The 26,585-nt window shown below is 39.1% G+C and overlaps 1 protein-coding gene and 1 long non-coding RNA gene across 9 annotated transcripts in view; one reads left to right on the top strand and one right to left on the bottom strand.

Moving 5' to 3' along the window:
- Positions 1-26,585, top strand: part of ATP8B4 (ATPase phospholipid transporting 8B4 (putative)) — a 258,876-nt gene that overhangs the window by 55,053 nt on the left and 177,238 nt on the right. For 7 of the 8 annotated variants that reach the window (XM_027096598.1, XM_027096596.1, XM_027096604.1 and 4 more), the window contains one exon: positions 25,437-25,550. The exons of the other annotated variant lie outside the window; for it this stretch is intronic. In XM_027096598.1, the coding sequence (XP_026952399.1) occupies positions 25,437-25,550 (114 nt within the window). The remainder of the gene's footprint in view (positions 1-25,436; positions 25,551-26,585) is intronic. 8 annotated transcript variants of the gene reach the window in all.
- LOC113614802 (uncharacterized) lies at positions 767-19,931 on the bottom strand. Its single transcript, XR_003430733.1, has 3 exons — positions 19,795-19,931; positions 14,096-14,103; positions 767-777 (listed from the first exon to the last, which is right to left on the bottom strand). It is a non-coding gene; the product is annotated as an uncharacterized LOC113614802 (long non-coding RNA).

The raw sequence follows: 26,585 nt of genomic DNA, 5'->3' as shown, positions 1-26,585 counted from the left end.
GCCCTCGCTTTTTCCTTTTTCAGTTATCTTCTGGGACAGTTAGCATTTACCCAGTCCTTATTAATTGGATTGTTTCCTTATGGTGAATTTGACTTAGATTTGGGGGGAAAAGGTCTTCAAGAAGCTCTTGAAGATTTCCTGAAACAAGGTATGCAAAGGGGCTCTTCCTTGTTAATCTCTGCATCTGAAGTTTGAGGTTTGATTTGTCCTCTTCCATATGTAACTCCTTTCTTTATGGCATGTCTGCCTTCCTCCCTCCCTTTCCTTCTGTTCTCTGCCTCTTCCTTCTTTACAATACCTCCTGTCAAAATGGTTGTGTGTGTCTGTCATGAGTAAGAAGGCATATGTTGAAAGTATTTTATGTTGTAATTTTGCAACAGAAACTTGTCTTATTTCAGTGGCATTTTCAGGGAACTGTGGGGCTTTGTCACAAATGCAAAATCCAGTTTGAGTTGGCAGTGATTAGCACTGCAGGTGGTGATAAGCCCTTTCCTCAATTATATGCTAATGTAAGTGAAGTGCTTTCAGCTGAAGCTAGTTATGGGTGGACTGTGTCACATCTCCTGCTTTCAAGCTTGCTTGCCCCAATCTTACTCCCCATGTCTGCCTAGTTGCCTGGTGCTTTCTTGTTTCCAAGATCTTTCTCATAGGAAGGATATCCTCCCCACATTGACATGTTAGAAATTAATGGTTGTCTTCCCTGGGTATTAGGGTTGTACAATGGAGGACAGTGGCCAGAGAACAGTGTTTAACACAAAGTGATGCATCTGTATCCTCCTTCATCCCCTACCCCGTGCCTAGCACATTGCCAGGCATATACTAATAGGTGTGAACTTTTTTTTTTTGGTAGAAGCTTTCTCTGGGTCATTGCAACAGTGAACTTATTTGTTCATTTATTCATGCATTTATTTAAAAAACACAACTATTATTAAAAATTTTAAAGTATTATTACAAATTAAATTCCTAGGGACAAAAATTACTGAGGAATTGCTCTGTTCCTGGCACAGGGGTGAGGTACATAGAGGTAGATAAGACTCATTCATATCAACCTTCAAGGAGCTAAACCACAGGACCCTGGGGGCTTTGTCTGGAACCAGAAAGTTTCCTAGAAGCCTGTGTTGTGCCATGGGCCTTGACTCTGGCATGGCCTATGCAAGTGTCTTCTGACTTTCTAGATGTCACTTTCCTTACTGAGTATATAAACAAATCATCTCACTGGAAGGGACTATTGAGGGAAGATAATATCTGAAATGGGTTTGCTATCCTTTGTTGTTATAAACAGTCACCATTTTGGGAAAACCGGTTTCCCAAAAAGGCTTCAGGCTACATGCCATAGTCACACCTTTAGGTTTTTCCTCCTTTATTCCCTTCAAATTCCTTGTCCTATTTCTGGTGCTGCTGGTGACCCTCCATGGGAGGGACACAGAGCACAGTCTTCCATTCTTATGAAATGCCTCCTGATTCTGTTCTGCCAAACCCATCAACCTCTCCGGCTTCTTCCTCCCCCAAACCAGCACATTTGTATAAGGGTCTGGGTGACCTTTGCTTTTGAACACTTACCCCAGGTGGAGTGAATCAGGAGGAGGAATGTGGAAGAGGAATTTGAAGGATGTGGGATGAGATGTTGGAGAAGGTACGGGTGCCGCAGCTGGGAGCCCCTCATTCATTCATCCGTTCATTTATTCAGGGAGCAGGGGAAAGGATCTGGTCTGCTTTGTTTCAAAGCAGCTTTGTACCCTGCTGTACAGTTCCTAGCTGGCCTCCCCAGCTAGGATGCACGGGTGGATCATTAACTACTAAATAAATAAATGCCCACTGTAACTTGCCCTGGAGCCTGGTTCTTGGAATTGCTCCTCTGAGAAGCAGCTCAGTTGCAAATCAGTTCAGAAACTTAGTGTATCTGTCCTTGTGAGTTTTTTGGGTTTTTAAAAATAACATCCTTATTGGAGTATAATTGCTTTACAATGGTGTGTTAGTTTCTGCTGTACAACAAAGTGAATCAGCTATTTGTATACATATATCCCCATATCCCGTCCCTCTTGCGTCTCCCTCCCACCCTCCCTATCCCACCCCTCCAGGTGGTCACAAAGCACCGAGCTGATCTCCCTGTGCTATGCGGCTGCTTCCCACTAGCCATCTGTTTTACGTTTGGTAGTGTATATATGTCCATGCCACTGTCTCACTTCGTCCCAGCTTACCCTTCTCCCTCCCCATATGTCCTAGTGAGTTTTGATTGGAGACTCACACTTGAAACCACTGTGCATTTTCTCTGTTCACATCTTGGCAGCTCGTGCTCTGCTCAGCACTTGCTTGAGCTTCTTAATGAATCTATTTGTCAGCTCCTACAGAGAACACCTGCCTACTTTTATGTATGTCATTAGGGAATCCCATTGCCAATTACTGGAAGCAAATTTAGGGTAGTCTTTATTTTAACCTAAGCCATCCTAAGCAAAACTTGCAAATTTGATGAAAATTCATTAAATATCACAAAAAAATAAAAGATTGACACTTCCATTTATTTATAAATTATTGTTATTGTGTTTTAATGATAGAAGATGGTTTTAAAGCCTCTCTCTTCCCCCCATTCCATGTAGACAATTTTCCTTCCCTCTTTCCCAACCTGTCCTCTGTTCTTTCCCTTCAATACCTTTATTCCCAAACAAACGGCACTCAACAACAACAACAAAATCACAAAGCCAGGTAGTGTGGGTTTGTCTAAATTTAGATTTATCATCCTACCCTGAATGAGAATGGGCTGGAAGCCAGGAAAGCCTAGAATGTTGGAGGAGGACACCTCCATGAGTTGGCCAGGGGTCCCAGTTCCCCAGCATCCTGCAGAGGGTAAGAACTCAGAGCTGCACACATTTCTCATCTGATCCTCAGGGGTTCAGGAGAAAATTGCATACTTCCCCAGAGCTGGTGTTATTTGTGTAGAACCCTAATATAAGAGGTAGAGTCTTAGGAAGGATTAGACTATATGTAGTATGTCATTATAACCCCTTGGCTCTTTGGGAAATTCTTTATGGGTGCCTTTCCTCATTAACTGGACTTTTCCACTGTGCCTTTGTTATTGTCATAAATGCTGAGGTCCTGCCTGAAATTTGGCCTAGTTCCCAGATTGTACTACATGGTCTAATTTTTAGTCCTAATAAACAAAGCAGTTTGTATGTCCTAAGTTATCCAAAGGCGCCCTTGTAGTTCAGCAAGCCAGCCCCACATCAACTCAAAGAAATGCCCACTTTGGTCGTCCAAGGCCTCTGAAGCCCTACACTGAGATGAAGCAATGAGCCAAAGCTGAGGGCCTGCTCCCCAGCAGATAGCAGACCTTCAAGGGGGAGGCATAGAAGAACTTTGGAAAAGCAGAACTAGCAGACAAACAAATCATTAGGGATGCCCTGTGAAAGTCCCACTGAAATATATTTGATGTCTTTTTTCTTTTCTATGCCTTTCTTTTGTTTTACCTCTTATCTCTCTGGAGAAGACGTATACTAGATCTGTCTCCTTCTGTATAATTTTAAGAGCATTTTTAGTTCTTTTTCAGAAGTCACAATAGAAAAGTTAACATTTTATCTGGAACGATTTAGAAGTCTTTTATATTGTATGCATCTGAACACCCTGGAGAAAAAAAAATTAGTGTGATTAAATTAATCTCAGAGGGAAATTTATTTTGTTCCCCTGGTAATTGTCCAATATTAGTTTTTTGTAGATATATTACTATTCATAGGCCACTTAGTAGCTCTAGAACAGTCTTTAAGATGCTGGAACGCTAAACCAAGACCTGAGAGTGGAAAACAGAACAAGGTTTATGACATTGTCAGGCAGATTGCTTTGGGGCGAGACTGAGACCATTCTGAAAGCTTGCTGCCACTGTCTGTGATTCTGAGGTCTAGATGGGAAATGACGCTCCCTAGACAAGCCCTGTGACATTCTCCCTAGATTGAAAAGGCTGAAAGCGACTACTCTAGCTGACTGGATTAGTGTGCACCCTTTACTGTGCTTTGGTTGAGGGAGATTCTTTTCTTCACCAGCTGAAGAATGTTCTACGAGGGTCAGTGAGTTCATTGATCAAGAGAGAGTCTAAGGACTCCTTGTTTCTGACTCATTTCCCGGGAAACACATACCATTTGGGAGAACACATGACTCTATGAAGCATAACTCTTATGGGCAACCGTTGGAACTGCCCTGAGCCTCAGTTTCTTCATCTGTAAAATGGTGCTGAAATTGTAACAGCTCCCTGAATTTTTAGATTACCTGAGATGATGTATGTACAGTGCTCAGCACAGTGCTTGGCATATGTAAGGAGGCAATACCTGCTAGCTGGTGTCATTGTGTAACACGGAGACACCATTACACACACAGTCACACGTTCTTCATTCTGTGTCCAAGTCTTGGTGACACATGGGTCTTATTCATTTCCTTTGACCATGACAATGTTTAGTCTGACAGTCTTCAAAAAAAATTTTTTTTTAGCATCTTTATTGGAGTATAATTGCTTTACAATGGTGTGTTAGTTTCTGCTGTATAACAAAGTGAATCAGCTATATGTATACATATATCCCCATATCCCCTCCCTCTTGCGTCTCCCTCCCACCCTCCCTATCCCACCCCTGTAGGTGGTCACAGAGCACTGAGCTGATCTCGCTGTGTTATGCGGCTGCTTCCCACTAGCTATCTGTTCCCACATGCCACTCTCTCACTTCGTCCCAGCTTACCCTTCCACCTCCCTGTGTCCTCGAGTCCATTCTCTACGTCTGTGTCTTTATTACTGTCCTGCCCCTAGGTTCTTCAGAAAATTTTTTATTTTTTTATTCCATATATATGTGTTAGCATGGGGTATTTGTTTTTCTCTTTCTGACTTACTTCACTCTGTATGACAGTCTCTAGGTCCATCCACCTCACTACAAATAACTCAATTTAGTTTCTTTTAATGGCTGAGTAATATTCCATTGTATATATGTGCCACATCTTCTTTATCAATTCATCTGTTGATGGACCCTTAGGTTGCTTCCATGTCCTGGCTATTGTAAATAGAGCTGCAATGAACGTTGTGGTACATGACTCTTTTTGAATTATGGTTTTCTCAGGGTATGTGCTGTAGTGCGATTGCTGGGTCATATGGTAGTTCTATTTTTAGGTGTTTTTTTTAACATCTTTATTGGAGTATAATTGCTTTACAATGGTGTGTTAGTTTCTGCTTTATAACAAAGTGAATCAGTTATGCATATACATATGTTCCCATATCTCTTCCCTCTTGCGTCTCCCTCCCTCCCACCCTCCCTATACCACCCCTCCAGGTGGTCACAAAGCACCGAGCCAATATCCCTGTGCCATGCAGCTGCTTCCCACTAGCTATCTACCTTACGTTTGTTAGTGTATATATGTCCATGCCTCTCTCTCGCCCTGTCACAGCTCACCCTTCCCCCTCCCCATATCCTCAAGTCCGTTCTCCAGTAGGTCTGTGTCTTTATTCCTGTCTTACCCCTAGGTCCTTCATGACATTTTTTTCCCCTTAAATTGTGTTAGCATATGGTATTTGTCTTTTTCTTTCTGACTTACTTCACTCTGTATGACAGACTCTAGGTCTATCCACCTCATTACAAATAGCTCAATTTTGTTTCTTTTTATGGCTGAGTAATATTCCATTGTATATATGTGCCGCATCTTTATCCATTCATCTGATGATGGGCACTTAGGTTGTTTCCACCTCCGGGCTATTGTAAATAGAGCTGCAATGAACATTTTGGTACATGACTCTTCTTAAATTTTGGTTTTCTCAGGGTATATGCCCAGTAGTGGGATTGCTGGGTCATACGGTAGTTCTATTTGTAGTTTTTTAAGGAACCTCCATAATGCTCTCCATAGTGGCTGTATCAATTTACATTCCCACCAACAGTGCAAGAGGGTTCCCTTTTCTCCACACGCTCTCCAGCATTTATTGTTTGTAGACTTTTTGCGGATGGCAATTCCGACCAGTGTGAGGTGATACCTCATTGTAGTTTTGATTTGCATTTCTCTAATGATTAGTGATGTTGAGCATCCTTTCATGTGTTTGTTGGCTATCTGTATATCTTCTTTGGAGAAATGTCTATTTAGGTCTTCTGCCCATTTTTGGATTGGGTTGTTTGTATTTTTGATATTGAGCTGCATGAGCTGCTTGTGTATTTTGGAGATTAATCCTTTGTCAGTTGCTTCATTTGCAAATATTTTCTCCCATTCTGAGGGTTGACTTTTCGACTTATTTATGGTTTCCTTTGCTGGGCAAAAGCTTTGAAGTTTCATTAGCTCCCATTTGTTTATATTTGTTTTTATTTCCATTTCTCTAGGAGGTGGGTCAAAAAGGATCCTGTTGTGATTTAGGTCATAGAGTGTTCTGCCTATGTTTTCCTCTAAGAGTTTTATAGTGTCTGGCCTTACATTTAGGTGTTTAATCCATTTTGAGTTTATTTTTGTGTATGGTGTTAGGGACTGTTCTAATTTCATTCTTTTACATGTAGCTGTCCAGTTTCCCCAGTACCAGTTATTGAAGAGACTCTCTTTTCTCCATTGTATATTCTTGCCTCCTTTATCAAAGATAAAGTGACCATATGTGTGTGGGTTTATCTCTGGGCTTTCTATCCTGTTCCTTTGATCTATATTTCTGTTTGTGCCAGTACCATACTCTTTTGATTACTGTAGCTTTGTAGTATAGTCTGGAATCAGGGAACCTGGTTCATCCAGCTCCGTTTTTCTTTCTCAAGATTACATTTGCTATTCGGGGTCTTTTTTATTTCCATACAAATTGTGAAATTTTTTGTTCTAGTTCTGTGAAAAATGCCTTTGGTAGCTTGATAGGGATTGCATTGAATCTTGATAGCAGATTTCTTTGGGTAGTATAGTCGTTTTCACAATTTTGATTCTTGCAATCCAAGAACATGGTATCTCTCTCCATCTGTTTGTATCATCTTTAATTTCTTTCATTGGTGTCTTATAGTTTTCTGCATACAGATCTTTTGTCTCCTTAGGTAGGTTTATTCCTAGGTATTATATACTTTTTGTTGCAATGGTAAATGGGAGTATTGCCTCAATTTCTCTTTCAGATTTTTCATCATTAGTGTATAGGAATGCCAGAGATCTCTATGCATTAATTTTATATCCTGCTACTTTACCGAATTCATTGATTAGCTCTAGTTGTTTTCTGGTAGCATCTTTAGGGTTCTCTATGTATAGTATTATGTCATCTGCAAACAGTGACAATTTTACTTCTTCTTTTATGATTTGGATTCCTTTTATTTCTTTTTCTTCTCTGATTGCTGTGGCTAAAACTTCCATAACTGTGTTGAAAACAGTGGTGAGAGTGGGCAACCTTGTCTTGTTCCTGACCTTAGTGGAAATGGTTTCAGTTTGTCACCATTGAGAATGATGTTGGCTGTGGGTTTGTCATATATGGTCTTTATTATGTTGAGGTGAGTTCCCTCTATGCCTACTTTCTGGAGAGTTTTTATCATAAAAGGGTATTGAATTCTGTCAAAAGCTTTTTCTGCATCTATTGAGATGATCATATGGTTTTTATCCTTCAGTTTGTTAATATGGTTTATCACATTGATTGATTAGCATATATTGAAGAATCATTGCATTCCTGGGATAAACCCCACTTGATCATGGTGTATTATCCTTTTCATGTGCTGTTGGATTCTGTTTGCTAGCATTTTGTTGAGGATTTTTGCATCTGTGTTCATCAGTGATATTGGCCTGTAGTTTTCTTTCTTTGTGACATCCTTGTCAAGTTTTGGTATCAAGGTGATTGTGGACTCGTAGAATGAGTTTGGGAGTGTTCCTCCCTCTGCTATATTTTGGAAGAGTTTGAGAAGGATAGGTGTTAGCTCTTCTCTAAATGTTTGATAGAATTCGCCTGTGAAGCCATCTGGTCCAGGGCTTCGGTTTGTTGGAAAATTTTTAATCACAGTTTCAATTTCAGTGCTTGTGATTGGTCTGTTTATATTTTCTATTTCTTCCGGGTCAGTCTCTGAAGGTTACGCTTTTTCTAAGAATTTGTCCATTTCTTCGAGGTTGTACCTTTTATTGCCATATAGTTGCTTGTAGTATTCTTCATGATCCTTTGTGTTTCTGTAGTGTTAGTTGTTACTTCTCCTTTTTCATTTCTAATTCTACTGATTTGAGTCTTTTCCCTTCTTGATAAGTCTGGCTAATGGTTTATCAATTTTGTTTATCTTCTCAAAGAACCAGCTTTTAGTTTTATTGATCTTTGCTATCATTGCCTTCATTTCTTTTTCATTTATTTCTGATCTGATCTTTATGGTTTATTTCCTTCTGCTAACTTTGGGGGTTTTTTGCTCTTCTTTCTCTAATTGCTTTAGGTGTAAGTTTAGGTTGTTTATTTGAGATGTTTCTTGTTTCTTGAGGTAGGATTGTATTGCTATAAACTTCCCTCTTAGAACTGCTTTTGCTGCGTCCCATAGGTTTTGGGTCATCGTGCTTTCATTGTCATTTGTTTCTAGGTATTTTTTGGTTTCCTCTTTGATTTCTTCAGTTATTTCTTGCTTATTTAGTAGTGTATTGTTTAGCCTCCATGTGTTTGTATTTTTTACAGATTTTTCTTATAATTGATATCTAGTCTTATAGCACTGTGGTCAGAAAAGACACTTGATACGATTTCAATTTTCTTAAGTTTACCAAGGCTAGAATTGTGACCCAAGGTATGATCTATCCTGGAGAATGTTCCATGAGCACTTGAGAAGAAAGTGTATTCTGTTGTTTTTGGATGGAATGTTCTATAAATATTAATGAAGTTCATCTTATTTAATGTGTCATTTAAAGCTTGTGTTTCCTCATTTATTTTCATTTTGGATGATCTGTCCATTGGTGCAAGCAGGGTGTTAAAGTCCCCTACTATTGTGTTACTGTCAATTTCCCCTTTTATGGCTGTTAGCATTTGCCTTATGTATTGAGGTGCACTTATATTGGGCGCATAAATATTTACAATTGTTATATCTTCTTCTTGGATCGTTCCCTTGATCATTATGTAGTGTCCTTCTTTGTCTCTTGTAATAGTCTTTGTTTTAAAGTCTATTTTGTCTGATATGAGAATTGCTACTCCAGCTTTGTTTTGATTTTCATTTGCATGGAATATCTTTTTCCATCCCCTCCCTTTCAGTCTGTATGTGTCCCTAGGTCTGAAGTGGGTCTTTTGTAGACAGCATATATATGGGTCTTGTTTTGTATCCATTCAGCCAGTCTATGTCTTTTGTTGGGAGCATTTAATCCATTTACATTTAAGGTAATTATCGATAGGTATGTTCCTATTACCATTTTCTTAATTGTTTTGGGTTTGTTATTATAGGTTTTTTCCTTCTCTTGTATTTCCTGCCTAGAGAAGTTCCTTTAGCATTTGTTGTAAAGCTGGTTTGGTGGTGCTGAATTCCCTTAGCTTTTGCTTGTCTGTAAAGGTTTTAATTTCTCCGTCGAATCTGAATGAGATCCTTGCTGGGTAGAGTGATCTTGGTTGTAGGTGTTTCCCTTTCATTGCTTTAAATATGCGCTGCCACACTCTTCTGGCTTGGAGAGTTTCTGCTGCAAGATCAGCTGTTAACCTTATGGGCATTCCATTGTATGTTATTTGTTGCTTTTCCCTTGCTGCTTTCAATATGTTTTCTTTGTATTTAATTTTTGATAGTTTAATTAATATGTGTCTTGGCGTGTTTCTCCTTGGATTTATCCTGTGTGGGACTCTCTGCACTTCCTGGACTTGATTGACTCTTTCCTTCCTCATATTAGGGAAGTTTTCAACTATAATCTCTTCAAATATTTTCTCAGTCCCTTTCTTTTTCTCTTCTTCTTCTGGGACCCCTATAATTTGAATGTTGGACTATTTAATGGGGTCCCAGAGGTCTCTGAGACTGTCTTCAATTCTTTTCATTCTTTTTCCTTTATTCTGCTCTGCATTAGTTATTTCCACTATTTTATCTTTCAGGTCACTTATCTGTTCTTCTGCCTCAGTTATTCTGCTATTGATTCATTCTAGAGAATTTTAAATTTCATTTATTGTGTTGTTCATCATTGTTTGTTTGCTCTTTAGTTCTAGGTCCTTGTTAAATGTTTCTTGTATGTTCTCCATTTTATTTCCAAGATTTTGGATCATCTTTACTATCATTAATCTGAATTCTTTTTCAGGTAGACTGCCTATTTCCTCTTCATTTGTTTGGTCTGGTGGGTTTTTACCTTGCTCCTTCATCTGCTGTGTATTTCTCTGTCTTCTCATTTTGCTTCACTTACTGTGTTTGAGGGTCTCCTTTTTGCAGGCTGCAGGTTCATAGTTTTCATTGTCTGGTGTCTGCCCCAGTGGGTAAGGTTTATTCAGTGTGTTCTGTAGCCTTCCTGGTGGAGGGGACTGGTGCCTGGGTTCTGGTTAATGAGGCTGGATATTGTCTTTCTGGTGGGCAGGACCGCATCCGGGGGTGTGTTTCGTGGTGTCTGTGAACTTATTATGATTTTAGGCAGCCTCTCTGCTAATGGGTGGGGTTGTGTTCCTGTCTTGCTAGTTGTTTGGCATGGCTGGTCCAGCACTGGAGCTTGCTAGTCTTTCAGTGGAGCTGGGTCTTAGCGTTGAGACAGATATTTCTGGGAGAGCTCTCATCAATTGGTATTATGAGGGCCTGGGAGGTCTTTAGTGGACCAATGTCCTGAACTCAGCTCTCCCATCTCAGAGGCTCAGGCCTGATGCCTGGCTGGCGCACCAAGACCCTGTCAGCCACACGGCTCAGAACAAAAGGGCGAAAAGAAATAAAAAAGAAAGAAAGAAAAAAATAAATAAATAAAATAAAGTTATTAAAATAAAAAATCAATTATTAAAATAAAAAAATAAAAAAGTAATTAGAAAGAAAGAGAGCAACCGAGCTAATAAACAAATACACCAATGATAACAAGCAAAACTATACAGTCTTCAAACTTTTTGATCATGCTTCCTACTTGTAAAAAGAAAACTTTCCCAATATAGTCGTATTTACTTTATATATATATAATTATAATATTTACATATATATGTATTTATATAAGTGTATTTATGTTTGTATGATTATGTATGTGTATACATATATAATAAAGACAGTCTGCACATTAAACATTAGGGAACCTTAACTTTTGAATTTTTTGTTAAAATATATTATGGAAGTTCTTAATTTTTTTCCTGATAGCCTGAAGAACTGTTTGAGGCATCCCCTAGGGGACAGGTACCCCAGCAGTTTCATCAGATAGCGTAATCTTGAGTTTGCATTAACCTGGAAAACCAAACAAGCAGGCTTCTTAAGGGAATCTTGTCAGGCAAGGTGCTGCTGCTCTATTGCTCACTGTTTTCTTCATAGCATTGATCACTATCTTAAATTGTGTCATCAGTTTACAAGTTTATTGTCTGCCTCTCTCTCTACAACTAAAGTGCAAACTTGCTGTAGGAGGGTAGGGACTTTATTCAGCTCTGTAGTCCTGGCTCAATGACACAGTGCCTGGCACATAGAAGGCCCTTAGTAGAATGAATAGATGAACGTTGGGAGAACTGTGGCCTCTGCTCTTTCACTCCCACAAGTTTTTGTTCATGATGGGGAGCCCAGGCTCAGGAGAATGTTATACTGCTGCTGATGGTGGTGATGGTGGTGGTGATGATACTGACTGTAGCCAAGGTTTGTCGACAGCTCTCTGTAAAGCCCCTTCTGTGGGTTGGCCCTCCCTTAATAGTTCATAGAGGAGCATTATCACCTCTCCATTCCTCCCAAGCTGGAACGCTGTAGACTCTTCAGTGGGCAACATTTGACTAATACTGAGGAGTTGTGCGTCTGCTTGGTACCAGTGAGGTGCCAGACAGCCAATCTCCAGGCCCGCTTGCCCCATACATGCATTCTTTGGGGATCTTTGCATAAACATGGGTGTTTTGCGTATTTCCCGCATGGTGCAAATGCCTTTAGGCCACTTCCTTTTTAATGCAAGTAGTCTGTGGGCACAGTCTCTTTTTGGTTTTCATTTTATGGTTTAGAGATAATCTCTCCCTTAAGAGTCAGGGCTATTTCTCTCTCTGGAATCCAGATTGTACTGTAACAATACTATATCTGTCTCCTCTTCTGGTAAGAAAAACAGGCTTTTTCCCCACTCAAGATCCCTCAGTTACTTTTTATACCTGTTATGACATAAAAATGTTTCCTCACATGTGGGAAGATCTTTTGCTAGTGCTGAAAATTTGGTACTCATTGCAAAAACTCCTGGGGTTTGGCCTGTGGGATTCACAGACGCAGGCAGTGTCCCCAGACAACCTCCAAACGCATTTAGGCTCAGCCTTCCATGACTCACTGTTTAAAGCAAATATAGAGATAAAAGTAAACTACTATATAAAAATGTAAACTGATCTTGTATTTTTTTTTTTTTCTTTTTCTTTTTTTTTCTTCGGTATGCGGGCCTCTCACTGTTGTGGCCTCTCCCATTGCGGAGCACAGGCTCCGGACGCTCAGGCTCAGCGGCCATGGCTCACGGGCCCAGCTGCTCCGCGGCATGTGGGATCTTCCCGGACTGGGGCATGAACCCGTGTCACCTGCATCAGCAGGCGGACTCTCAACCACTGCACCACGAGGGAAGCCCAGATCTTGTATATATTATTAACGGTCTTACCTGGCATTCGATTGGTTGGGTGTAAAAGAAAAATTAGCTCAAATTGACTTAGACAGTACAATACATGGACAGATCATATAACTAAAAAGTCCAGAAGTAGGGCTAGCCCCAAGAGAGGCTTTGTCTAGTTTTGTTCTCTGCATTTCCTGGCCCTGCATCTTCAGTGCAGGATTTATTCTTTGCAGCCTCTTCCACTCATGGTCCCGAGATGCTGTGAGTGCCGGCTAACGCTACTTGCTTCCAGATTGGAATCTAGTAAGAGAGAGAAAGCCTACATCTCCAGCAAATTCCCAGGACTGAGTGTTAGTAAGACCTTAATCACATGACATAGTGACGTGCTAATCCCTGAAATCAAAATTGTAATTAAGAGGATGGGCCATGTAGTTGGTTTAAACTAATCTGGGCCTGACCCTGGAGTTATGGAGGGGAGTTAAGTCCATCCAGATCACAGGACTAAGAAACTTGGAGCACTGTTAGCTGAGGGGAAGGGGGAAATAGTCAAATGTCTCTTATACCTGGCATTAAAACAGGACTGGATTGGGGGCACTAAGGTTTGTTTTTGATATTTACTTTTTGTAACTGATGTGTCTTGCACTCTTCAGATATTAGGGTTAGTTTCCATTTCTGGTTGTGATAGCCATTAGTGGTGTCCATTAGTGTTTCTGGCTTTCTGCCTTTTGGACACATGGTTACGATTTCTTTTTTTTTTTTTTTTTTGTGGTACGTGGGCCTCGCACTGTTGTGGCCTCTCCTGTTGCGGAGCACAGGCTCCAGACGTGCAGGCTCAGCGGCCATGGCTCATGGGCCCAGCCGCTCTGCGGCATGTGGGATCTTCCCGGACCAGGACACAAAACCGTGTCCCCTGCATCGGCAGGCGGATTCTCAACCACTGCACCACCAGGGAAGCCCTGGTTATGCTTTCTGGTCAATGAGCTGTGAGCATTTGGGTTGAAGCATTAACTTGTCGTGTGAGACTCTTCAGAACTTTCTCTTTCCCTCTGGTACTGCAACTGGAAGCGTTTGAGGTGGTGGCTGGTTCATTGTGAGTAACTATGATGAGCAGAGTCTCCCTGCTGGCTCATGCTGCACAAGTAGTATGAGCAAAAAATAAACCCTTATTATGTTAAACCATGAAGATTCTGGAATTGTTTGTTACTATGGCATACCCGGTTTGTCCTGCCTAAGACGTTGGATTTCCTAAACCCATTTGGGTTATTTGAGGATTGCTCACAAAAATCCTCTATTTGTGTAATTTTTTCAACTTAGCAAAGATGCTTTCATGTCTATGATATCACCTTATCTCCACAACAATTGTATAAATGTATAATGAGAAATATTAACTCCATTTTGCCAGTGGAAGGATTGAGGCAAACTCCTCAAATGCTCTGTTTCCTAGTTTAGCAGTGTTTGTTACTGTCTATTTGCTTTGTTTTCTTAAGCAATATGATTACACAACAAAATCTGATTATAAAAAATAATGTTTCTTATTTTTATGAATATTTTATTTCATGTCCCCCTTGAAGAATATATCATTTTTTACTTTATTCTTCCCCTCCACCAAGTAGTCAGTGTTGCAAATGTAAAGGACTTTTGCTGCTTCTGTTGGAAAGCTGAAATAAAGGAGTGGTTAGCTGTACTATTTGCGTATATTGAGCTTTGAGGGGGATTGAAAGGGAGTACAAGGACGTTGTGGTCATACATTAGGCAGTAGGTAACTGGGGCTCCTACTGAGGGGGTTGACTCAAGAGGAGGGGGTAGACATGACAGTATTTCTTTGGTGAGAAAGTGACAGCAGGCCAGAAATACAGAGTAGAGGAGAAAGCAAGGGCTGATTGCTCTGAAAGCAGAAGAGACATCTGCTTTGCAGTGAACTGGAGAAGCACAGTGGTGAAGAGAATGGGTTCTGGAAGCAGAGTACCTTGATTCAAATCTTGGTTCCACTACTTATAAGCTGTGCAATCTTGCATAAACTACTTAATGTCACTGTACCTTGGATTTCCCTTCTATAGAATGGGGATAATGATATCTATTTCATAAGAATGTTATGAGGATAAAATGAGCTATGAAATGTAAAGCTCTTAGAACAGTACACACAGTAAGAGCTTGATAAATATCAGCTATTATTATTGTTGTTGTTATTATTATTATTATTCATTGCTGCCCCTTCTGCCATCACCCCGGTCTAAGCCACCCATCATCTCTCATCTGTACTAACTGAAAGACCTCCTCATTGGTCTTCTCATGTCTATTCTTTGTCACCTCCATCTTTGTTCTCCCCCTCCCCCGCTGCCCCCATAGCTAGGGTAATCGTTTAAAATTAGAATTTTATCAGGATTACTTAAGACATTAAAATAAAGACAAAAATCCTTAGTATAGATTGCAAGAAACTTCTCTCTCTAACTTCAGTTTGTGCTGACCTCTGTAGTCCAGCCTCATAGTCCCTCTTTTAGATCTGCAGGTGTGCCACCTTCTGCTCATCTCAGGGTCTTTGTATTAATGTATTTTAGAGGAGCAATGCTTTTTCCTCATTCCGATGTTGCCTTCCGGTTGGAGGGGTCTCTGCTGGGGTGACATTTCTCTGTCCACCCGTTTTCTCACTCTGCCCCATGAGACGTGGAATTATTCACTTGATGCATCAATCTTGGGGGAATATCTGGGTCTCTTCAGCTCAGCTCTGCCCTCTTCCTCTTGGAAGTGGGCTTCTTACAGGGAGAAGATGGTCCCTGCTGCTCCTCTAGGGTCAGGCTCTTTCCCACCACATGGGAGGCCTGTCTTGGTCCAAGATTCCTTGTGACCGTGTGGTTAAACCTACCTCATCATGGGGTCAGTTAACTGGTCCACCTGGCTAACAGACTAAAGCCATGACTTCCAGCCTGATGTATGTCAGCGCTAAAGATGCTCTACAGGTTCCCTAGATGTTCTTCTTTCTCCTTGCTTTCCTCCTCCTCCACTTCCTCCTCCTTTCTTCTGAATTGTGGTATTTCTAGTAGTCCTTCATGGAAAAGTAGTGCTAAGAGGATAGTGGTGAAGATCTTCCGTGCTGTATTATAGAATGAGTTGTGATACAATTTGACTGTAAGCCAACAGACTGGCTCAATGAAATGACTGAATATTAAGGTCTTACTCATGCTCACATTCTTGGATAGGACAGTGGAAATGGAAACGTTTTATTCCTTTCGAATGAAAAACAAAGAAAGGTAAAAGGGTACAGAGATTCTCCAGGAGGGGGAGCCGTCGTTCCTTGTTCCCAGTCAGCTATGAGGGTTCATATCATCTGTGACTAAGTCACAACAGAGCCCGTAGAACAAACACATCATTGCTATACATCAGTTTAAACAGAAATGTCACAGTCCCCATTTGGCATTATCACTTTATCCCATACAATTTACTCTTTACCTATGTGGAATTCAATTTTGTAGGAGAGTTTCTTTATAATTCCTGCTACAGTTTTGAATGTCGTGGTCCCAGCAGATGTTCTGTCTGTCTTTTAGCAAGGTACAGGCTTAACCTCTATTTTAGTTTCAACTTAGAAGGAAAATATAAAATAGAATTAGGAATATGTGATCCTTTTGGTTAACTGCTTTTTCTCCTTAGCTTTCCTCTTCCCCATTATTTTTCCAAGTCCCTTTTTTAGAAAAATGTGTTGTGACCAACAGCTCTCACAGCCTTCCTACCCAGTCCATCTCTTGGGTAGAGAACTCACTGCAAAATAGTCATCATCAGCTCACAGACAGTTTTCAGCACAATCCTATGCATCAGACCAACTAAGCTGCAAATCTTTCTCTTGACACCTCTCCTACTCTCCCACAGCTTGTTTCACAGAGCTGGATGCATTGATTCCTGGTAGATGTTAAAAATGGTGATTTAACAGATGACAGTATTTTCTTTAAATAGGTAGTAGTGATTGCTAGGAGTCAGTGTAGGTTCATTTAAAACAAGTCACATGGCAGGAGGCTCCAGTCAAGATGGCAGAATAGAAGGAGGTGGAGCTCACCTCCTCCCACAAATGTATCAAAAATATATCTACATGTGGAACCATTCTCACAGAATACCTACTGAATGTGGGCAGAAGATCTCAGACAGCCAAAATTGCAAGAAAGATTGCCATATAACTTGGTAGGATGAAAGAAAAAAAAAAAAAAAAGAATCAGGATAGGACCTGTTTCTCTGGGAACGAGCTGTGAAAGAGGAAAGGTTCCCTTACCCTGGAAAGTTGCTTCACTGGTGGGGAGATCAGCTGGGACAGAAGGGGAGCTTCAGAGGCCCAGAGGAGAGTGCAGCGGTGGGTTTGCAGCAGGCAGAACAGAGAAAGACCAATATATACGGTCTGTGCCACCTCCCTTCTGTCCCTAGCCCTAGACGCATGTCTGCTGGTGCATGTGGGGTCTGAGTGCTTAAACTCAGGCTTCAAAGGACAGACCCAGGGAAAGGATTGGGGTTGGCTGCACAGAGACAGCCTGAGGTGGCTGGAGTGTGATACAGGCCGCAATCAGGGAGTATACATGGAAGGAGCCCAGGCCCACCATAGAAGTGAAGTGCCATTGTTAATGGGGGCATGAAGGGAGGAGCAGGGCCCCCACCATAGCAGTCTCACTCTTGGTGTGCTCACAGCGTGTGTGGCTCCACCTCTATGAGCTCTGGGAGAGTGCAAGAGCCAGTGGATTGCCCACAGGTGGAGGTGGGGCTGAAATCAGAGCTGACCCCCAGGGGCTGCGTGATGTAGGAAGCAGGGCTGAAATCTGAGCCCTCTCTCCATGGCTGTGTGATCCACAGATTTACACCACAACCACTGGGGCCTTTGTAAACTCAGTGCGTGCAGGATATCCTAGTGGACTACGGGTGCTCCCGTGTCTGGGGCAGGTCCGGCATTAGCAGCAGTGGGCTTTGCGGGCAGGCGTATGTACATGGAGGTGGGGCTGTGTCTGGGCTGCTTCCATAGCTCCCATGGCAGGTCCAGGTGCATGACTACTGAGGTCCTGGTACTTGACTTTAGTGGATCTGCACCTACGGATCTGTTCTGGTGGCTTTGTGAATACAACACTGGTGGAACACCAAGGCCAACTGCCTGCATTCCCACAGTTGAGGCAGGACTGTGTACTTTGTGAGCCCACACCACATGTATCAGGTGACACCACAGAGCATACTCACTGGTGGACAGTTCCAGGGGAGGAATACTCAGTGGCTTGTCCCCCAGCAGAGTGCTCTAGTCCTGCCTGCCTCACACCACAGCTCAGAAATGGATCTGGGGGCTTCTACTCCAATAACTGGGGAGCAGGCCCTGCCCTTGACAGGACTGTGACAGTCACAGAACAAAGAGGAGGCCCTCAATATCCATTGCAGGCTCTCATCGCCACACCAGTCACACCCTCTACCAAAGAGAAAATGGCCAGCACACACTGAGGAAAGACGCAGAAGGCATCCATACTAAAAGCAGCCCACACACCAAAAATATTAGACTCATTCAAGGCTACACAGGGATGCTCCCACATAAAAACATCTCTCCAAGACCACAGTAGATAACTGTTTCTCCTAAACTCATAGAGTAAGAGAAATATAAGTAAAATGACGAAGGAGAGGAACGATTCCTAATTAAAAGATCAAGAGAATTCTCCTGAAAGAACAAACAATGAAACAGACCTCTCCAGTCTAATAGACTCCAAGTTAAAAAAAGAAGTAATAAAAATACTGAAGGAATTAAGAAAGGCTGTTGATAGAAATGCAGATTATTGTAAAAAGGAACTAGAAACTGTAAAGAGGAACCAAGAAAAATTAGAAAACTCATTTGCTAAGATGAAAGCTGAACTAAAGGCAATAAGTAGCAAACTGAATAATGAAGAAGAATGAATAAGTGCTTTGGAAGATGGAATAATGGAAATCACCCAATCATAACAGCAGGCAGAAAGAAAAATGAAAAAAAAAAAAGGAAAGCAATATACACGGCCTATGGGATAATATAAAGCATGCCAATCTACACATAATAGGTAAGAAGAGAAGAAGAGAAGAGGGGATCAAAAATGTATTTGAAGAAATTATGGCTTAAAACTTCCCAAACCTAAAGAAGGAAACAGATATCTAGGTACCGGAAGCACAGAGGGTCCCAAACAAGATGAACCAAACAGACCCACACCAAGACATACTATAATTAAAATGGCAAAAATTAACGGGAAGATTCTAAAGGTAGCAAGAGAAAAAGAGTTAGTTACAAGGGAACCCCCAAAAGGCCAGCAGCTGATTTCTCTACAGAAATGTTGCTGGCCAGAAGGGAGTAGCAAGATATATTTAAAGTCCTGAAAGGGAAAAATCTGCAACCTAGGTTACTCTACCCAGCAAGATTATCATTTAGAATAGAAGGAGAGAGAAAGAATTTCTCAGACACGCAAAAAATAAAAAGAATATAGCAATACTAAACCTATCCTAAAAGAAATATTAAAAGGTTTTCTCTAGGTAGAAAAGAAGCAAGAATCTATAGGAAAGAGAAAATCACAATCAGAAAGTAAATCACTTAAGCCAGTACACAGATTTTTAAAAATTTTTTTTAAATTTTGTGAAAGTGATGATAACCACAATGAAGAGCAAAAGGATATACATGAAGATGTAAAAAACGGCATCAAAATAATAAAATGTGGGGAGGAGAGTAAGAAAATGTAGATTTTTTTTTTTAGAATGTGTTTGAGCTCATATGACTAGCAGGCTAAAGCAAGTAGATATTGGAGTGGGTTAACATACTTGAAAAATAAGGTAACCACAAATCAAAAGCATACAATAGGTTCACAAAAACCAAAAAGAAGAAACACAAGCATAATACAAAAGAAAACCATCAAACCACAAAAGGAAGAACAAAAAGAAAAAGAAAGGAACAAGAATAAATACAAAACCAACTGGAAAACGAGGTTTAAAATGGCAATAAATACATATCTATCAACAATTACCTTAAATGTCAATGGACTAAATGCTCCAATCAAAAGATATAGAGTGGCAGATTGGATAAAAAAAACAAAAGTCTACAATATGCTGCCTACAAGAGACCTATTTTAGGGCAAATAACACACATAGATTGAAAGTGAGGGGACAGAAAAAGGTATTTCATGCAAATGGAAATGACAAGAAAGCAGGGGTAGCAATACTTATATCAGACAAAATAGACTTTAAAACAAAGGCCATAAAGAAAGATAAAGAAGGACACTATATAATGATAGAAGGATCAATATAAGAAGAGGATTTACATGTGTTAACATATATGCACATAATATAGGAGCACTCAAATACATAAAACAAATACTAACATGTGTAAAGGGAGAAATTGATGAGAATGCAATAATAGTAGGAGGCTTTAACACCCCACTCACATCAATGGACAGATCTTCCAGACAAAAAGTCAATAAGGCAACAGAGATCCTAAATAATACAATAGAACAGTTAGACTTAATCGATATTTTCATGATATTACTTCCAAAAATAATGGAATATACATTCTTTTCAAGTGCACATGGAACATTCTCTAGGACTGACCACATGCTAGGACACAAAACAAGCCTCAACAAATTTAGGAGGAGAGAAATTATCTCAAGTATGTTTCCTGACCACAACGGCATAAAACTAGAAATCAACCACAGAAAGAGAAATGAGAAAAAAATGATTACATGGAGATTCAACAACATGCTACTAAAAAAAAAACAATGAGTCAATGATGAAATCAAAGAGGAATTTAAAAAATACCTTGAGACAAATGACAATGAAAGCACAACAATACAAAATCTGTGGGGTGCAGCAAAAGCAGTTCTAAGAGGGAAGTTCATAGTGATACAGGCCTTCCTCCAGAAATAAGGAAAGTCTGAGATAAACGACCTAACTTACCACCTAAAAGAATTAGGAAAAGAACAAACAAAACCTAAAGTCAGCAGAAAGAAGGAGATAATAAAGATCAGAGAGGAAATAAATAAAATAGAGATTAAAAAAAAACAGTAGAAAAAAATTGATAAAACAAAGAGCTGGTTCTTTAAAGGGGTAAAAAATTGACAAACTTCTGGCCAAGTTCACCAAGAAGAAAAGAGAGAAGACCCAAATAAACAAAAGAAGAAAGGAAAGAGGAGAAATAAAAACCGATACTGCAGGAAAAAATAAAAAACTTTAAGAGAATACTATGAACAATCATATGCCAACAAACTGGACACCCTAGAAGAAATGGACAACTTTCTAGAAATATACAGCCCACCAGAATTGAATCAAGAAGAAATAGATAATTTGAACAGACCCATCACTAGAAGTGAAATGGAATCTGTAATTAAAAAAAAAAACTCATGGCAAGCAAAAGTCCAGCACCAGATGGCTTCACTGGGGAATTCTACCAAGCATGCAATGAAGAAATTATGTTGATCATTATCAAACTCTTCCAAAAGATTAAAGAGGTGGGAGCACTCCCAAAGTCATTCTATGAAGCCACCATCACCCTGATACCAAAACTAGACAAAGACACTACCAAAAAAGAAAATTACAGACCAATATCTTTGATGAATAAAGATGTAAAAATTCTCAACAAAATATTAGCAAACTGAATCCAACTACACATAAAAAAGATCATACACCATCATCAAGTTGGATTCATCCCAGGGTAACAAGGATGGTTCAACATATACAAATCAATCAATGTGATACACCACATCCACAAAAGGAAAGACAAAAACCATATGATCATCTCAAGAGATGCAGAAAAAGCATTTGATAAAATTTGACATCCATTCACAATAAAAACTCTTACCAAAGTGTGTATAGAGGGAACATATCTCAACATAATAAAAATTATTTATGACAAACTCAAGCCAAATTAATATTCAATGGTGAAAAGCTAAAAGCCTTCCTGCTAAAATCTGGAACAAGACAAGGATGTCCACTCTCACTTAACATAGTATTGGAAGTCCTAGCTACAGCAATCAGACAAGAAAAAGAAATTAAAGGTATTCAAACTGGTAGAGAAGAGGTAAAACTGTCATTATAAGCAGATGACATGATACTATACATAGAAAACCCTAAAGACTCCACACAAAAAACTACTAGAACTGATAAACAAATTCAGCAAGGTAGCAGGATACAAGATTAACATACAGAAATTGGTTACATTTCCTTACACTAACAATGAAATATCAGAAAGGGAATGCAAAAAAAAAATCCTTTTTAAAATCACATAAAAAAAATACTTAGGAATAAACCTCACCAGGGAGCTGAAAGACATATGCTGAGAACTATGAAACATTGATAAAGGAAATTGAAGATGATTCAAGAAATGGAAAGATATCCCAGGCTCTTGGATTGGAAGAATTAATATTGTTAAAATAGGCATACTACCCAAAGCAATCTACAGATTTAATGTGATCCCTATCAAATTACCCATAAGATTTTTCACAGAACAAATAATCCTAAAATTTATATGGAACCCAATTCTGGGTCATAAAAGACCCAGAATTGCCAAAGCAATTCTGAGGCAAAAGAACAAAGCAGGAGGAATAACCCTCCCAGACTTCAGACAATAGTACAAAACTACAGTCATCAAAACCACATGGTATTTGCACAAAAACAGACATATGGATCAATGAAATAAAATAGAGAGCCCATAAATAAACCCGCACACCTATACTCAATCAATCTTTGACAAAGGAGGTGTGAATATACAATGGAGAAAAGAGTCTGTTCAGCATGTGGTGTTGGGAAAGGTGGACAGCTACATGTAAATCAATGAAGTTATAACACACCCTCACACCACACACAAAAATTAACTCAAGATGGCTTAAAGACTTAAATATAAGATGTGACATCATAAAACTCCTAGAGGAGAACATAGGCAAAACATTCTCTGACATAAATCATACAAGTGTTTTCTTAGGTCAGTCTCCTAGGGCAATAGAAATAAAAGCAAAAAGAAACAAATGGGACCTAATCAAACTTATAAGCTTTTGCACAGCAAAGGAAACCAGAAACAAAAAGAAATGACAATCTACGGACTGGGAGAAAATATTTGCAAATGATGCGACTGAAGAGACCTTAATTTCCGAAATATACAAACAGCTCAGCTACAAAAAACAACCCAGTCAAAAAATGGGCAGAAGACCTAAATAGGCATTTCTCCAAAGACAACATACAGATGGCCAATAGGCACATGAAAAGATGCTCAACATAGCTAATTATTAGAGAGATGTAAATCAGATCTGCAATGAGGTACCACCTCACACTGGTCAGAATGGCCATCATTAAAAAGTCTACAAATAACAAATGCTGGAGAGGTTGTGGAGAAAAGGGAACCCTCCTGCACTGTTTGTGGAAACGTAAGTTGGTGCAGCCACTATGGAAAACAGTATGGATGTTCCTCAAAAAACTAAAAATAGAGTTGCCGTATGATCCAGCAGTCCCACTCCTGGGCATATGTTCAGACAAAACTCTAATTCGAAAAGATACATGTACCCCAATGTTCATTGAGCACTATTTACAATAGCCAAGATATGAAAGCAACCTAAATCTCTATTGACAGATGAATGGATACAGAAGATATGGTAATATATATATATATATAATGGAATACTACTCAGCCATAAAGAGGAATGAAATAACACCATTTGCAGCAACATGGGTGGACCTAGAGATTATCATACTAAGTGAAGTAAGTGAGAAAGAGAAAGACAAATACCATATGATATTACTTATATGTGGAATCTAAAATATGACACAAATGACCCTATCTACGAAACAGGAGCAGACTCACAGACATAGAGCACAGACTTGTGGTTGCCAAGGGGAACGGGGGGTGGCGGATGAATGGATTGGGAGTTTGGGGTTAGCAGGTGCAAACTATTGTGTATAGAATGGATAAACAGAAAGGTCCTACTCTATAGCACAGGGAGCTGTATTTAATATCCTGTAATAAACTATAATGAAAAAGAATATGAAAAAGAACATATATATATAAGAATATATATATTAAAAATATATATATATCTGAATCACTTTGCTGTATACCAGAAACTAACACAAAATTGTAAATAGAATATACTTCAGTAAAAAATAATTAAAAAAAATAGGTCACACAGACTAACCTCCATTTTGAAATATTAGTGGATGGAAATTCTCTGGGTATGTTGATTCTGAATGTCAGTAAGATCTGTCACCCCAAATTTCTCCTGCTATCTTTGTGAATAAGGTAGAGTTAAGCCTCATGGGAATATAGTTAGGTAGATATAAACACCTGAAAAAGATATTAACATTAATCTGTGGAGAAGTCTCTAGTAGCTTGCCATAGTTTTATTTCCTTAATTTAAAAATTGTTTTTTGGTTTTTAGCTCTGAACTTTTTAATGTATTAGTTTTATATAGCTTTGGAAGACTATATAAAAGGCATGTGTTTGAAATTTTTTGATGACATAAAGCTGGGAGGAATGTTTGCTACTTTAGGATACAACACTCAAGATTAATTGTTTTCATTTGGCTTGTATAATAGGAATATATGAAAGATCATCAGTATTTAAAACAAAATCAACTGTGAATGTTCAGGAAGGGGAGCCCTGATTTGTTAGTGATTGATGAAGAAATGACCTAGAGATTTTAGTTCATCAAAACTCAATATGAATATATATGTGGAGCCTAGAAAAATGGTACAGATGAACCAGTTTGAAGGGCAGAAATAGAGACACAGATATGGAGAACAAACGTATGGACACCAATGGGGGAAAGTGGCAGGGGGGTGTGGTGGTGTGATGAATTGGGAGATTGGGATTGACATATATACACTAATATGTATAAAATGGATAACTAATAAGAACCTGCTGTATAAAAATAAATAAATAAAATTCTAAAATTAAAAAAACCCTCAATATGAATAAACAGTGAGATTAAATGACAAAATGCTAATGAATTTTTAAGGCATATTAGTACAATAATCCAGAATGTGGAACATCAAAATTTCTTTTGTACACGGATCAGTTGAAGCAGATCTGCAGTATGTGTTTAGGTTTAGTTCTGGACACCATGTTTTAAGAGAGATGCAGAGCGGTTGGGATGGATGCAGAAGAGGCTGACCTGGAAAAGATGTCCATGAAAAGTCATGGAGAATGGCTGAGGGTTTTGGGACTGTCTAGATCATAGTGGAGAAGATTTAGGGGAGTCTTCTGAGTCGTCTTCAAGTATTTGAAGGTTGTCAACATGGAAAGAGCTTAGACTTGATTTAGGTGGCCCCAGGGATGGAATTTGGCATATGGCAAAATTTACAGGGAGGCAGATTTGAGTCTCTCATAATAAAGACCTTTCTAGCAATTCCCATTCTGAAATGGAAATAGGCTGCCTGGCAAGGTGATCAGTTTCCTATCAGAAAACTTTCAAAGACAGACCTAGGGGACCCTTGTCAGAGTTATCTACAGGGTCATGCTTTGGGAAGGTGAACCAGGTGATCCTTAAAGTTCCTTCTTACCTCATGAGACCCAGCATGAGCTCAGTGTCTGCATACAGTAGGTTCTCAAGAAATCACTGCCAAATGAATGAAACATAAGAATAAAAAAAGTCAGGGGCAGACTTTTGCACTTGATAAATTTTTTAGTCATGGGTGATTTTATGGAATTGAACAGTAATTGCACCTAGTATCAGGAGCATGTCATCTTGGGAAAAATGAAACCCTTGGCCCACACAGAGTTTGAAATTTCCTAGATAGTTGGCTTATCTTTCTTGCTCTGGCATAACTCATGCTCAGTCTTGTAAGTTTAGAGCTATTTGATAATGAGCAATGCTTCGCCCCAAACTAATGTGATGCTGTTTCTTTTTCAGGATAATCGTATCCACACATGCAAGTACAACATTCTCACCTTCTTGCCCATTAATTTATTTGAACAGTTTCAAAGAGTGGCAAATGTGTATTTCCTTTTCCTTCTGATTTTACAGGTAATGTTTAGGTTGTATTTCATCATCTGTTTGTTTAAAATATTCATATAACTTGAAAAAATAAGTTATTTTACTTAGCTAAATGTTCATGCTTAGAGAAAATCAGCTTTATCAGATTTTTAATTATTTAGTTATTATTGCTGTTTCTCTTCACAACGGTGGGAGGGCTAGGAATGGGTAAAAACTAGTACATTCATCATTTTAAACACTGAGGTCATTTAAAAATGCTGCCTTGTACTTTATTTGAACCAAACCAGAGCCTAATAATTACTGTTCATAGCCTCCTTCCTTTCTTTATCTCCCTATCACATTCACAGTATGGATATTGAGAGAGTTGAAGCAAAGAGTCTAGCTGAGTAGTACTTTGTGGAACTTAATTTGGCAAATTTCATTTGCATCTAAGAACAATGATGTATTTTATATATATATATAATAAATGATGTGTGCTATATGTTATTTCACTGTGACTATTTCTGATAGTTTTGAGTGGTTAATTGGTAGTTAGAAACCTTTCTTTTTCTTCCCATTTGACTAAAATTTGAACCTAAATGAAATTTCAGCTTTTATTGATATTTTAGGAAGAAAAGGCATAAATCAAAGATTTACATACATATAAACAGCTCATGTTAGCCATTTATTTACCTAGTATTTACTTTAGAGTGATTTAATCAGATCAAACTGGTAGATTCAGAATGTACTGGGCTATGTGTTAATTATAGAAAATAAGAAGTTGGACTAGATATGTACAATCTGGATTATACCTTGAGTACTATTTTTTCTTTAATTGAATAACTACTTATTCAATAGAATAACTGTTAAGAATCTTTTGGTTGTAAGTGGTAGACATCTAAATTCACTTAATGTATTTTATGTATGACAATTCATGGGCAAACTATTTTAACAGGATGTAACTTCTCTTTTTCTATTTCCTCCATGTTTACTTTACAGTAAACTTTACTTTACTTTACTTTACTTTACTCGGTGATTCTTGAAAACTTTAGACTTTTATTCTCCTAGCTTCAACTCCCATGTAAA

The sequence above is a fragment of the Aethalodelphis obliquidens genome, unplaced genomic scaffold (genome assembly GCF_003676395.1).
Source record: "Aethalodelphis obliquidens isolate GAN/ISIS:26980383/991018 unplaced genomic scaffold, ASM367639v1 scaffold105, whole genome shotgun sequence".
Taxonomy (NCBI): domain Eukaryota; kingdom Metazoa; phylum Chordata; class Mammalia; order Artiodactyla; family Delphinidae; genus Aethalodelphis; species Aethalodelphis obliquidens.
Note: the sequence above shows the minus strand (reverse complement) of the source record. Positions and strands in the feature narration are given on the sequence as shown.